The sequence below is a fragment of the Octodon degus genome, unplaced genomic scaffold (genome assembly GCF_000260255.1).
Source record: "Octodon degus isolate 3935 unplaced genomic scaffold, OctDeg1.0 scaffold00034, whole genome shotgun sequence".
Lineage (NCBI taxonomy): Eukaryota > Metazoa > Chordata > Mammalia > Rodentia > Octodontidae > Octodon > Octodon degus.
This window is the reverse complement of record NW_004524610.1, coordinates 1,013,070-1,025,894: the sequence shown is the minus strand read 5'-3', so window position 1 is coordinate 1,025,894 and position 12,825 is coordinate 1,013,070. Positions and strand designations below refer to the sequence as shown.

General features: G+C 46.0%; 1 protein-coding gene and 1 non-coding gene across 2 annotated transcripts in view; one reads left to right on the top strand and one right to left on the bottom strand.

The window, feature by feature from the left end:
• Positions 1–6: 6 nt before the first annotated feature.
• Gopc (golgi associated PDZ and coiled-coil motif containing) overlaps positions 7–12,825 on the top strand; it is a 31,085-nt gene continuing 18,266 nt past the window's right edge. The window contains exon 1 of the mRNA XM_004630288.3: positions 7–260. Within this exon, the coding sequence (XP_004630345.2) occupies positions 63–260 (198 nt within the window). The 5' untranslated portion in view covers positions 7–62. The remainder of the gene's footprint in view (positions 261–12,825) is intronic.
• On the bottom strand, positions 3,828–3,912 carry LOC111816566. The gene has a single exon (XR_002820930.1). It is a non-coding gene; the product is annotated as a small nucleolar RNA U83B (small nucleolar RNA).

Here is a 12,825-nt window from a genome sequence, read left to right as displayed (position 1 = left end):
GCCCGACGGCCGCCGGAGGGGACCCGGGGGGCGCCGCGGGGGTCTCCCCGGGTGGGGTCTCCATGTTCCGGTGGCTGGAGGTGCTGGAGAAGGAGTTCGACAAGGCCTTCGTGGACGTGGACCTGCTGCTGGGCGAGATCGACCCGGATCAGGCCGACATCACCTACGAGGGGCGGCAGAAGATGACGAGCCTGAGCTCCTGCTTCGCGCAGCTGTGCCACAAGGCGCAGACCGTGTCGCAGATCAACCACAAGCTGGAGGTGGGCCGGCGCGGGCGGCCGGGGCAGGGGGTGGGGCCGGCCGGGGCCTGAAACGCCCTGCGCGGCCCTCGGGAGCTCCCGCGGCGCCCGCCTGCGAGGTGCGGGAGCGTTGGCCCGCCGTGCTGGGGGTCCTGGCGCCAGCCGTGCTGGGGCGCCGCGGGGAGGGGGGGCAGCCGCCCGGCCAGGCTTGCTGAGTCCTAGGACGGGGTGCTCTCCGGAGGCTCCCTTCGCCCGCCTGTGGGCGTCGGAGCTGTGCGGACGGGCGTGTTTTCAGATGGTCCTAGCCTTGATTCATTGAAACATTACCGATCAACTTCTGGTTGAATAAAGAGACTTGTACGAGGTGTTTAGGGAAATGTGATCAAAGCTTTTAGGAAAACTTAATGGAATATTATACGGTAGTAGCATTGTTTCTTGGTTTACGTTTACGTTGTCCATAAATTACAGGCAGGTGTCTTCAGAGCTCCCCGTAATTACTGAAGTAATTTCTACCATCAAGGTTTATGTGTTTGTACTTTACTTTATTTCCCAAAGCCTGGAATTGTTTTCCAGCGTAGGTGAAAATGATATTTGTTTTAGTCTGTGATACTGGGTGTGGTGGGGGGAGTGCCAGCGAGTCCAAAACAAAATAAGTAAACTTAACCACATTGTGCAAAAAATTAGAAATCATGAGAGATGAACGTTATTGCATACACCAAACGTTCTAACTAGGCAATTAGAGGATGGGTCGTTCATTTAGATAAAAATGAGATAATCAGCGATGTGCAGAGCTCTCTGAGCAATAGCTTTTCTAAGAAATCTTTGCTACTAGTTGTAAGAATTGAGACTGGCCAACATATCCACATTGATGTCTGCCGGATAAGCATTCCCTCCTCTCCTTACTTAGCGGTCAGCATTTGCTTTTTCCTATTAGGTAGCACTGGAAAACGTGGTATAACTACGCTTTGATTAGCGTAGACTTGCATGCCGAGTTTTCCGACTCCACTTCTGTTTCTGAAAACGTTGGCAGGAATGTGCTGATCTTAAGGTGAGCACTTCTGTAGGTAGATGAGTGTCTCTCGGTTGGTGACACTTGCAGGAGGTAGCTCCTAGCCGCAGCTGGGAGTGCAGTTGCATTTGATGGCCTTTTAGGAATAGCCCTTCATCTTCAAAAGGGAAATAGCAAGATTGGTTCATGATCACATGGGAACTTAAGTATCATTTACAACTTTAAATCCCCGCTGGGGATGATTAGCTTTTTAAAAATGAAACAATCTTTTTCTTTTAAAAAATGGCCCACAGAAATGAAACAGTGATGTTTTTGGTTTGAAATATGAAATCTAACTTTGAAGAAATTAGATTGTTTGAGGAGGAGGTGTTAATTTTTATCTAAATATTTTGGATTGGTATTGAGCTGTAATAAAACTATGCATGTTCTCTTTCAGGAACTATAATTACATGCCTCATCCCATATCCCGGGTTAGGAGGTAGCATTTTTTTCTGAAAATAAGACATGCTGGCATGTGACAGTGTGAGCACTGTGTTTTCAACACATGTGAAACCTTCTGTTCAGAAATTTAGGAAAGGGTGAAGGGAGAGGGGTAACTTGATATTTTGATTTCGGTGACAGCACCTGTATCTTCACGCGGTCTGTGGTGTGCTGCTGTGGAGGGCTCAGTGTCACGGTGCTTTTTACAGTAGGCCTGCGGAAACGTGCTGTGCACCATCAGTGAAGCTCTTGAGATCTTGGAAAAGTAACTAATTTCTTTACTTTTTTACTTTTTTATTCCTTAGTAAGCAGCTGCGTTAGTTCTGTTGCAGTTGTGTGGACCCCAAGACGTATACTTGAGGCTGCTCATGTAACAAATGAGTGCCAAAGTTGAGTGATTTTAAAGATTAGTACTTTAAAACCAGATTATTATGATGAGGTATTTTTGTATTATCAAAGCACGGGTATCTCCAGGTAATTTATGTATGTGGGTGATTTATAATACATTTAAATTGAGTAACCTTCCAGGTTATCATTTCTGCTCAGTCCTTACAGTTTTAGGTAACACTGCAGTTCATATTAGTTTATTTGCTAGGAAAACTTTTGCTGAAAAAAACCCTTGCATTATACTTTTACATTAAATATGAATGGCACCAATGTGAATGCTTCATGCCAGAAGTTACCTTTAGGAAGCTGTCCGTCTCTGGAGGTCGGGATGGCAGAGCATGTCAGGCCATTTTGAGGGCGTACCATTGCAAATTCTGTTTTGTTGTTGTTGGAGGCAGTCTCAACTTATAGGTCAGGCTGGTCTTGAGCTTCTTGTGTCGCCCAGGCTGGCCTAAAACTTGTGGTAATCTTTCTGCCTCAGCTTCGCAAGTGCTAGGATTACAGGAATGCCTTCTTAAACTTGCCATTTGCTTAAGAAATTTTGCTGTGGTGAATCACTTTCTGAGCACTGATTGGTAAAGTAGTAGGAATTTCTACTAGGTTTTTTTGTTTGTTTGTTTGTTTTTTGGTGGAACTGGGGATTGAATCCACGCTCTTGCACTTGCCAGGGAAGCACTTATTCTACTGAGCCATCTCCCAGGCCCCCTCTACTAGTTTTATTACTGAGTGTTAGTACTTGTGCTGTTGCTACTACTAGTAATAATACTGGTAGTGATGGTAGTAGTAGCTAAGAGGTGTGTTGGGACAGAACAAAAGTCAGGGGCCGGTATAGAAAGGTGCACCTCCTTGTCTTGAAACAGTGTCCTGCTTATTTGTACCTTTAAAGTAACAGCAAAATAGTTCGCTTTGGTCACACCCACCTTTCTCCACAAAATTCTGAATTAGTAATATGAAGTGATTTTCTGCTGGACACCTTCTGTAGAGAAACACTGATAATGAGCCAGTGCTACACTTGTCTTGCACTGTGTAAAGTCTGTCCTGTTTTTAATTAGGCTCTTGTGCAACCTTGAAGTTGAATGTTGATGCACTATATGTTAATTGGGTACTAATAATGTGTCAGATGTTGTATTGGGCAATTAAAATAAAATGAAGAGCAAAAATCATAGTCATTGCTGTTGTGAAACTTGGATTCCGTTAGGGAAATTTGTTTGGGGAATAATGGCATAAATGAGAAATGGCAGCTTTGGTAAGTGCTGTGAAGGGGGCACAGATGGGTGGGAGGCTGTGTGGAGGTCAACAGAGGCTCCCTGAAGACGTTAGAGTTGAGCAAAGACAGAAGGGATAAGTGGCAGTGACTGAGGCTAAGAGAATTAGGAGTGTTGTCCACACTGCAGTAAATCAGCCAGGAGGTGGACATGGTCCTGAGCATGGTGCATCTGAGGAGCTGAAAGTAGTCCTTGGTGTGTTTTGAGAAAAGGCAGGATGTAAGGTAGATTTGCACAGGGAGGGCCCAGATGTAGTGGGTCAGTGGGGGCTAGTATCATAACAGGGGGAAGTGTTGGTGATAACGAGTGCTTTCTGATCCCCACCAATAGCCTTTCGCCGTGACAGAGTCATGGTCACTTAGTGGGCAAAGCCACCCTGGGGAAGAAGCAAGGCCATGAGTCAGCACAGAAGAACTGGGATAGTCACCCCAAATTCATATCCTCCTGGCTGTTCTCAGAAGGAAGGCAACAGGGATTCGTTCCTCAGCCTAATGGGGGCGCTGTCACAGAACAGGCCTAGTCACAGAATAGCTGGGCCTAGCCATCCTTACAGGAGCTGGGCCCTGAGTGGGGACACTCAGCCACTCTGCAGCCCTCTGGGCCAACAGCAGTGGCAGGTCCGCTCCAACCCATTGCAGAGGGCAGGCAGCTGGGATTCTCTGCAGGCCCAGGCCAACCCCCAGCACTCCCCAGAGGGTTGGTGCTCTTGTCAGAGGATTGCTCAGTGACTGTGGCCTGAGCCTCTGCTCACACTGACCGTCATTTCCAGTGGTCCCGGGAGGTCAGGTTATTGGTGCGATCACTCTCTTGTTAAGAGTCAGCAGGCTACAGAGCCAGAAGTCTGTAGTCTCAGTACAAACACATTTAGGTTTTGTGGAGTTAGGAGAGGTGGAGAGAAAGCAGGCAGAGTATGGCTTAAGGTATTATTACATTTTGGTTTAATCAAAATAATAAACTTGAGTATACATCATTGAGAAGCATCTAGTTGAGGTGGGTTCATCTAGTTGAGCTGAATATTTTAGAAAAAGGAGCCAGGTATGGTGGCCCACACTTGTAATCCCAGCATTGGGAGGCTGAGGCAAGAGGGTCACTGAGTTCAAGGTCAGCTTGAATTGCATAGCAAGACCCTATCTGAAAAAACTGAAAAAAAAAAAAAAGCGGAGCTACATTAGTAAGATTCTGCATGAAGATGAGCTACAGCGACGTTCAAGGAGAGCATGGCCTTTGCTGTTAAATAGAGCAGGTAGGAGAGAGGATGGGGATGGATGATGCCTGTGCTAGTGCTACCCACCTGCCCGCCTCGAAATGGGATCCCCGTCAGTTGTTGAAAGCCACAGGTGAGAGCGGGAAAGGTCTGGAGTAGGAAGGTGTGGGCACATGGAAGACCTGCTGGAGCCCTGCAGGGCTGCCTGGCTGTCTTACTCTTCTCTTGTTGCTGGGACAAATACCCAACACTCAAAATGAGGGAAGAAAAGGTTTTTTAGTTCACAGTTACTGGAGGTTGCAAAACGCTGGAGCACTGCCCTGTTCTAGGTGACCCTCCCACATCTCTGAGAAAGCACAAGCTAGCCAGTTTAATGGTGCAGGCCTCTCTTGACCCACCCCTTGGGCCCCGCCCTGGTGCTCAGGATCTGGCCCACAAGCCACTCACTGCTCCTCGAGCAGCGTCTGCCCCATGGCCTGCATGAGGCTTCGTGAGGACGACTAGACACCCTAACACCGGTGTTGCCATTGTGATCCACCTGGTGGCTTTCTCCATCAACCTCACCTACTGCTTCCTCAGGCAGGTAATGGGTATAATACTGGGTTCATCCAGTGTGTCGCAAAGGTGCTTTTATGTGGACAAGAATGTTCCTGAAGTGAAAGGGTAGTGAGGATGAAGAAGGGGTAGTTTGACACCAAGGAAGTAGAAGTGGCAGGACTTGATGGTTATCGATGCGAAGGATAGGAAAGAGAAGAAGGTTGAGAGGATGTCACATTTTTGTTAGGGTGCCACATTTGGGGTAACATTTCTGACTTGATACAGTGTTTGAATAGCATTCCCCCAAAATTTGTGCCCACCAGAATTTCAGAACATGATCTTACTTAGAACTAGACTCCTTACACATATCAATAAGAGTGGAGAGGAGGTCGTTGTAGATTAGAGAGGGCCGTAAGGCCCCTGCGACTGTATTAGTAAGAGACCAGGAAGGACACAGAAATGAGGTCGGGGCCAGTGAGGTGGGGACGCGGACTGATGTGTCTGTGCGCCACAACATGGAGTCTTCCAGGACCAGAGACCTGGGCCAGCTTCTGGTCTCCGGCACTCTGATTTTAGACTTCTCCCATCCTTGAGTGAGAGAATGCGCTCACTCACAGCTGCTGAGCCACACATGCACATGCGGTCAGTTGTTTCGGCAGCTGCAGGAAGTGAATATAGCACTGTTCACTGAGGCAAGGAATTCCAGGAGAAGGAGCCGGTCTGTGGGAAAGGTGAGCTAAGTATAGGGCAGCATGTGTGATTGAGGTCTGGGTTCTCTTGCACATCTCTAGCATAGTCTCCTAATTGTTTCTTAGCTCCACTTTGTAGCCCGGTGATTCTACAGTGATTCGTGCATTGGCTCTTGTAAAATACCTGGCACACGCAGCTTACAGGGCAAGCCTTGGCTTTTGGATGCAAGGCAGAAATGGTGCAGTGGGGGCTCTTTTTGCAGTGGCTGCGAGTGGAGTGAGCTAGAAACAGCAAGCAGTGCACCTTCCAAAGCTAGTCCTTTCTGGGAGGAGCCTCCTCCATCTGTGCCCCACCTCTCAGTCCTATTGGGAGTAGCTGGTGTCCTCCAGGTTGCTTTGGGAAAGCCCCTCCTTGAGGCTTGGGGGCATTTCCGAGCTGTCACAGAATTTAGAAAGACAAATCCGGTTCTGTCTCTTGCCTTCCTGTGCCTCCCCGTTGTCCACTGGTCCAGCTCAGACGCCAGCATGCCCATCTGTCTCCCGTCTGTCCCAGCAGCTGCTCTGGCCTCAGTGGAGCCGCTTCCTTGTAGCTGCCTGCACAGTGGCACCTTTGTGCCCCTGCTCTGCGTGAGCTTTGTGTAGCATGCCCTTTGGTTCACATGCCACCCTCCCTGCTTTCTGTTGGCAGAGGCTGCCCCAGCGCCTCCACTCAGGTTCCCTTAGGCGTGTGCTGGTGGGCTCCACAGCTCTGCCTCTGACCAGCAGCTGCTTGAGGGCGAAGCCCCTGTCTTAAGTAGAAAATCTCAGCTTTGGAATGCTTTGGGAAGGCTGACTGAGGGCTTGTATTGTGAGTCAGTGTGGGCTTTAGGAGTTTTTGTTCTTGGCAGTGCTTCAGTGGTAAGTCCTGAGTGTAGAGATCGCATTGACTTACAGGGTTCCGGAATTGGTCTTTGGCCCCATTTGGAAATTGAAAGCCTGGAACTTACGCGTTAAGCATCAGCCTTTCTGATCTCGCATCCTTGTCCCACCTGTCAAGGGTTTTCATTTCTCAGACCCTTTTCGTCCTCGTTCATGTATGAGCAAATCTTCAGCGTGGTCCCCTTTTGATTACCTCTGCTCACCTAATTTTTTAAAATTGGGCCCATCCCAGCTTCCAGGTGACAGTGTCTGCCAGGTCTGACTGGTGTCCTGCCGGGAGCCTAGCCTAGCTTTGCTTTTTTTTTTTTTTTGGTACTGAGGATTGAGCCAGGGCCTTCACATGAGCTACATCCTACTCACCCCTCTATTTATTATTGACATAAGGTCTCCCTAAGTTACCAAGTTACTTAGACTGAGCTGGAACTTGGTTTGGCCTGCTAGGAGCCTTGATTATAGCTTGCATCTCTGTCCCTGGTGTCTGTGTAGTGGGCTTGGTGGTATTTTTAAATGACGTATTTAAAGTTTTCTTCATTTAATTTTGAATACTGCAGTTATCAGTACATAACACACACACACACACAGAGCTCTTTGGGGTCCTCAGAATTTTAGGTATATAAACAAGTCCTGAAACCAAAAAGTTTGACAATCTTTAAGTATTGGGAAATTGTCAAGCTTTGATAATGGATTCAAGTTTCCCAGCCTTCTAATTTTCATTCAAAAGCTCCATTTTTTTTTTTTTTTTTTGGTAGAACCAGGGATTGAACTCAGGCCTTTGCGCTTGCCAGGCAAGCACTTATTCTGCTGAGCTATCCTCCCGGCCCCTAAAGTTCCAATTTTTATCTTTATTAATGAATACTGTTTTCTTGACATAACATATTTATTCATTCTCAACATATATGCCAAATATTTTAAGATGAATTTCTTTCAAGTAAAAATGCTATTCACTTAGAAAAGTTCAGTTTGCTGCACAGGCAGTTCTGTGAATACCCTTTTGAGACACGGCAGTTTGGTAGAGAGGAATGCTGTACGTGAGCTTACTGTTTCATCACTTACCTGGTAAGGAGACTGCCAAAGGTAGGAGGTTTTTAAAATTAACAATTTGACTACTTCATGTTTGTTTGTTTGTTTATTTGGTGCGAGTTCTCACTGTGCAGCTCAGACTGCATAGCATACAGTGCTGGGATTGGACCCGGGTCCTTGTGCTTGCCAGGCAGGCCTTGGACTACTGGGCTACCTCCCCCGCCTATGACTACTTAATGAAGGACAGTAAGTGAACTGACTTCTTGGACAGTTGAGTAGTACTCAAGGGCTGGTGTTTAGCTTTTACATCTTCAGAACAAAGGCTGGTAGGATAAAAAAGACAACTCTGTGAACATAGTTTTGACAAGTTCAAGGCCAGTCTGGGTAACTTCATGAGATCTTGACTCAAAAGTTTTCATTATTTTGAGACAAAGTCTGACTATGTAATTCGGAATGACCTTGAACTCAGTACATAATCCAGGCTGGCCTCAAACTCACAGTGATGCTCCTGCCTCAGCTTCCCAAAAGCTGGGATTACAAGCATGTACCACCATGCCTGGTTTCTTAAAATAAAAATGTGAAAAGTGTGGGGATATAGCTTGTCTCATTTGCTTTCTTTTTTATTTTTAGACTGCTGAGCTCGCTCGTGCTTGCTCTGTCTCTGTCTCTCTCTTTCTCTCTCTCAAGGTACTCTCATTTTTGAGACAAAATACCCAACACTCAAGGGCAAAATGATTATTTAGCTCACAGTCGGTAGAGCCGTAATCAGCTGGCTCTAAGGCAGGGTAGCACATGGCAGAGGACGACGGTTCATAGTGGCAGAAAATAGCAAAAGTGGTAAAGGATAGAGAGGGAGAGAGACCTTTTTCTGTCCCTATATCAAATGTAGCCTACCGGGATTAGAGCAGTGGCAGTCCAATCAGTGGACTGACATGTTCTCAAAAACAAATTTGTTACTTCAAGAAAACAGTATTTGTTAATAAAGATAAAAAATGGAACTTTCCAATGAAAAGTAGAAAGCTAGGGACTGGGAAGATAGCTCGGAGGTCTGAGTGCCTGCCTGGCAGGTGCAGTGGCCTTGGTTTGATCCCCGGTACTGCATGCTGTGCTGGCTTTAGGCACACTGCTGGCCACTGAAACCAGGTATGGTGGCGCATGCCTGTAATCTCAGCACTGGGAAGGCCGAAACAGGAGGATCACTGCGAGGCCCTGTACCAAATAAATAAGTAAGAGATTTCTAAAAAGAAAATTAGAATACTGGGAAACTAGAAGTATCAAACTTGGTAGCTTCTTTAATCCCAGGATTACATTATGAATCAATCATATACTCTAGATTCAGCCACCTTGGGGACACATCTAAACACAAACTATAACTGACTTAATGATAAGGTTTCTACTTGGCATGTGTGAGATCTTGGGTTCAGTCCCCAGTACCACAAAAACAAAACAAAACCACCACTTCCTTTAATGAGAGAATTATGTCATTGTAAAGATTTTCCTACTAATTGGAAACTCAGTATTTGGTACTCAGTAAGTTGTAGATATTTTATAGTTACAGCCTAAAACCTTTCTAATTTTTTACTTTTTATACTTGTTTTATTGACTGTTTGGAAAGTACAATAGATGGGTAAGGGTGATAAATTTTATTTTATTTTATTTTTTTAAAATTTTATTTATTTGTGTGTGTGTGTGTGTGTGTGTGTGTGGCCAGCTCAGTCCACCAGGGGGCAGCCCTGGCTGGCATGTGGTGCTGGGGGATTGAACTGGTCCCTGTGCTTTGCTAAGCTTGTTCTAAGTAGGTGCTTTAGACGACTGAGCCATCTCACCAGCCCCGATAAATTTTAGATAATGTTTTAAATGGCAAATTGCCGGACATTTAAATTCTAGTTTGTACCTTCCATCCTAAATTGCATTTTTAGACAAGCAGCATACAGACTTTTAAAAGCATGACTGTTTCTTTCTAGTAAATACCATTTTGTACGCACACTTCTAAACAAAAGGTTCAGAAGCACTTAGAGGTAGTCTTGCTAACATGTGGTTTTAAGAGCATGTTCTGTGTAGTTCCTTACAGTTAATTGTTATTTGGAGCCAGCTGAGCTGTTCTCACTCTAGTTCCTAAATGATGCGGGGAGTGTGTGCACACATGGTTATTGGCTGTCCCTGTGCGTGCACAGTTCCTGGGCTTGCCGGCGTGCACATGGTATGTAGAGCCGTGCCGGGAGGGTGCAGAATCTCTGAGACTCTTCTGAGACTGGGGAGCTGCTTTCCCTTGGAGCTCAGAAACTGCTTGCCCACAGCTCTCCCGTTGTTGCTAGGGCGAGGAGGTTGCTGGGTCTGAGTCTTAACTCCCAGGCGGTTTGCACTTTGGGGCAACACATACAGCAGTGTCTTCAGCCTGCCTTTCCATGTGTGCAAAATAAAGGTGTTCTACTAGTTGCTTTTAGGTTCCTCGCCTTTCAACCTTTAAGCAGAAGCTTATGCTTGCAGGAGACCCTGGAAGTGGTGGGCAGGCTGCATGCAGATTGCTGCTCAGTAGTCACCAAGTTCTTGCTTTAGTTTCTTTTCCTGAATTGAGGCTTTTAGAGGGAGGCTTAAGATAAAGTAACTGTTTTTATCCATAAGACATTAGAAATACCGTCCAGTCTAATTTATATTTGGAAAGAAAAGGTGCAGCTGTATATTTTAGATCATTTAAGGCAGAGGATTTAGGTGTAGACAAAGTAGAATAATGGGAAATTTTGAAACAATTAGTTTGAATTTGGTGTTACAAAATCCAGTAGAGGGGCTGGAGAGATGGCTCAGTGGTCTAAAGCACCTACTTGAAACAAGCTTGGCAAAGCACAGGGACCGCGGTTCAATCCCCCAGCACCACATGCCAGCCAGCCCCGCCCCCTGGTGGGCTGAGCTGGCCACACACACACACACACACACAAACTAAAAAAAATGTAATAAAAAATAAAAGAAATTTTTTTTTAAAACAATCCAGTAGATAAGAATTATATTAGAAAGGAAATACCTGGCTAAAAAAGTTTGGGTGTTTTTAAAAAGAGCATGTTATGAGAAAGAGAATGAAAATGATTTCATTAGATGCAAAAACTGGTGATGTTAGTTTAGTCCTATCAGTGTTACTTGGTTAAAATCTTCTGTCTCTTGCCACTTCTGCTAATACTTCATTTCAGTTTCATGGAGTGTATTTTGAAGTTTAAATTTAATTAATGGTTAACACGTAATACTTTGCATATTTAATGGCACACACCATGGTAGTTCCATAGATTATGCATGGCGTTGACTTAGGTCAGGGTGATTAACATGTTCATCTCTTTAACCATTTAAAAAGGACTCTAACTATCTTGAAATGTAAATCATTGTCGTTCTACTCTGCAGTAGAGCAGGCCTTTTTTCCTTCTCCCTGACCAGCGTCTGCCCATTAAATACCCCTCCCCGTCCACCCTGCCTTAGCTCCCACCCATCCCTGGTCACCACTGCTGCGCGCTCTCCTCTGGTGAGATGGCTTTTACGTGAAGGAGCTCATGCACTAGTTGCCTTTCTGTGCCCAGTATCCCACTTAACAGGCAGGCCGTCTCGCAGGCCCATCTGTGCTGCTGCAAGCGACGTCACCGTCTTTGGCTGAGTAGTATTCTGCTGCGTCTGTACACATTTCTTTATCCATCCACCCATCAGTGGACACCGAAGTCATGCCGGTCTTGGCTATTGTAAATGCTACTGTAGGTGGCTTTGACCTGCTGCGTCATTTGCTTTGGGTGGGGTACATCTGCAAGTTAGGCTGGCTGGATCGAGTGAGAGTTCAACTGATAGTGTTTTGAGGAAACCTCACTCTGTCTTCTATAATGCTATATGAATTGGAACCTTTTTTTCTGATAAACACTGATAAGTTGAAGAGGATACATATGATAGAGAAAATTTCATGTTAATGGATTGAAAGAATTAATGTTAAAATGTCCACACTGCTTAAAGTGTTCTGCGGATTCAGTGTACTATCCACCAAAATGCTGGTGACTTCACGCACAAAAAAGAGAGATGATAACTCTAGCTGGCAGTGGAACCACGAAAGACAGAATAGCTGGAGCAGTCTTGAGAGCAGAATGACAAAGCTGGAGGCATCTCGGGCATCTCTGAAACAGACACGGAGGTGTAGTAGTGGAAGCGCATGATGGCAGCGTAAAGAAGACAGACACTAGGTCAGTGGGGCAGAGTAGGGACTCCAGCGATGGACCACCCTTCAGCACTGGGGAAAGCGGTGCTGGGAACCTGGGGAGCCCCAACAGAACTGCAAGATGAGACCCTGTGAAATTGCTTACCACGTGCAGACATCAGCCAAGGATGGATCAGAGGCTTGCGTGTGCGACCTGCCGTGAAACTGAGGAGGGTATTGAGCACAGGGACTGTCATCAGCTTTCCCTCCCAGCGCCATGCCAGCTGGTACTGTGGTTTGACTTGGCCCGTGAGTCGAGACGTGGGGTAATGACCTGGAGGAGGAACGGGGATGAAAAAGACAGGGCAAGAGACACGAGAGATAAAGACAAGACAGGCTTTCTGATAAGTCTCGTTTATTGAGGAAGTGAACAGGGTCTAAATAGCTGTATAGTGGAAGTAGTTGGGTGGGACTATTTGTGGATTGATAGTGGAGATCCAGGACCACAGGATGATGTCGAGGCAAGCAGGGATTGGTGCTGCAGCACTTCTTGCCCAAATAAGGAAAAATATAACAGGAGCGTTCTATCGCTCCCCACAGTGGTTCGTAGACTGCGAATCTCTGCCTTAGGAAATGCCTGTGGTTGAGGTAATGAATTGGGTGGAGCAAAGGCCAGGATTTCTAGGCCCAGAGATCTGCCTGGAATGAGATTGGGTCATTCTTTCCTTTTCTGTAAATGTATCTTCATGATTAGATGGAAATAAAATCTGTAGGCAGTGTAATCTTCAGCTGTTTTTCTTTACGGTGCTTTTTAAATATCACTCAACAATTGAAGGGTAAAGGTTGCAGTCGGCTGTATCTCCTTATCTTTCCTCTTGAGTGAAGTGTAGGATAGGTAAGCCATGTGGAAGATGCCCAGTGTTG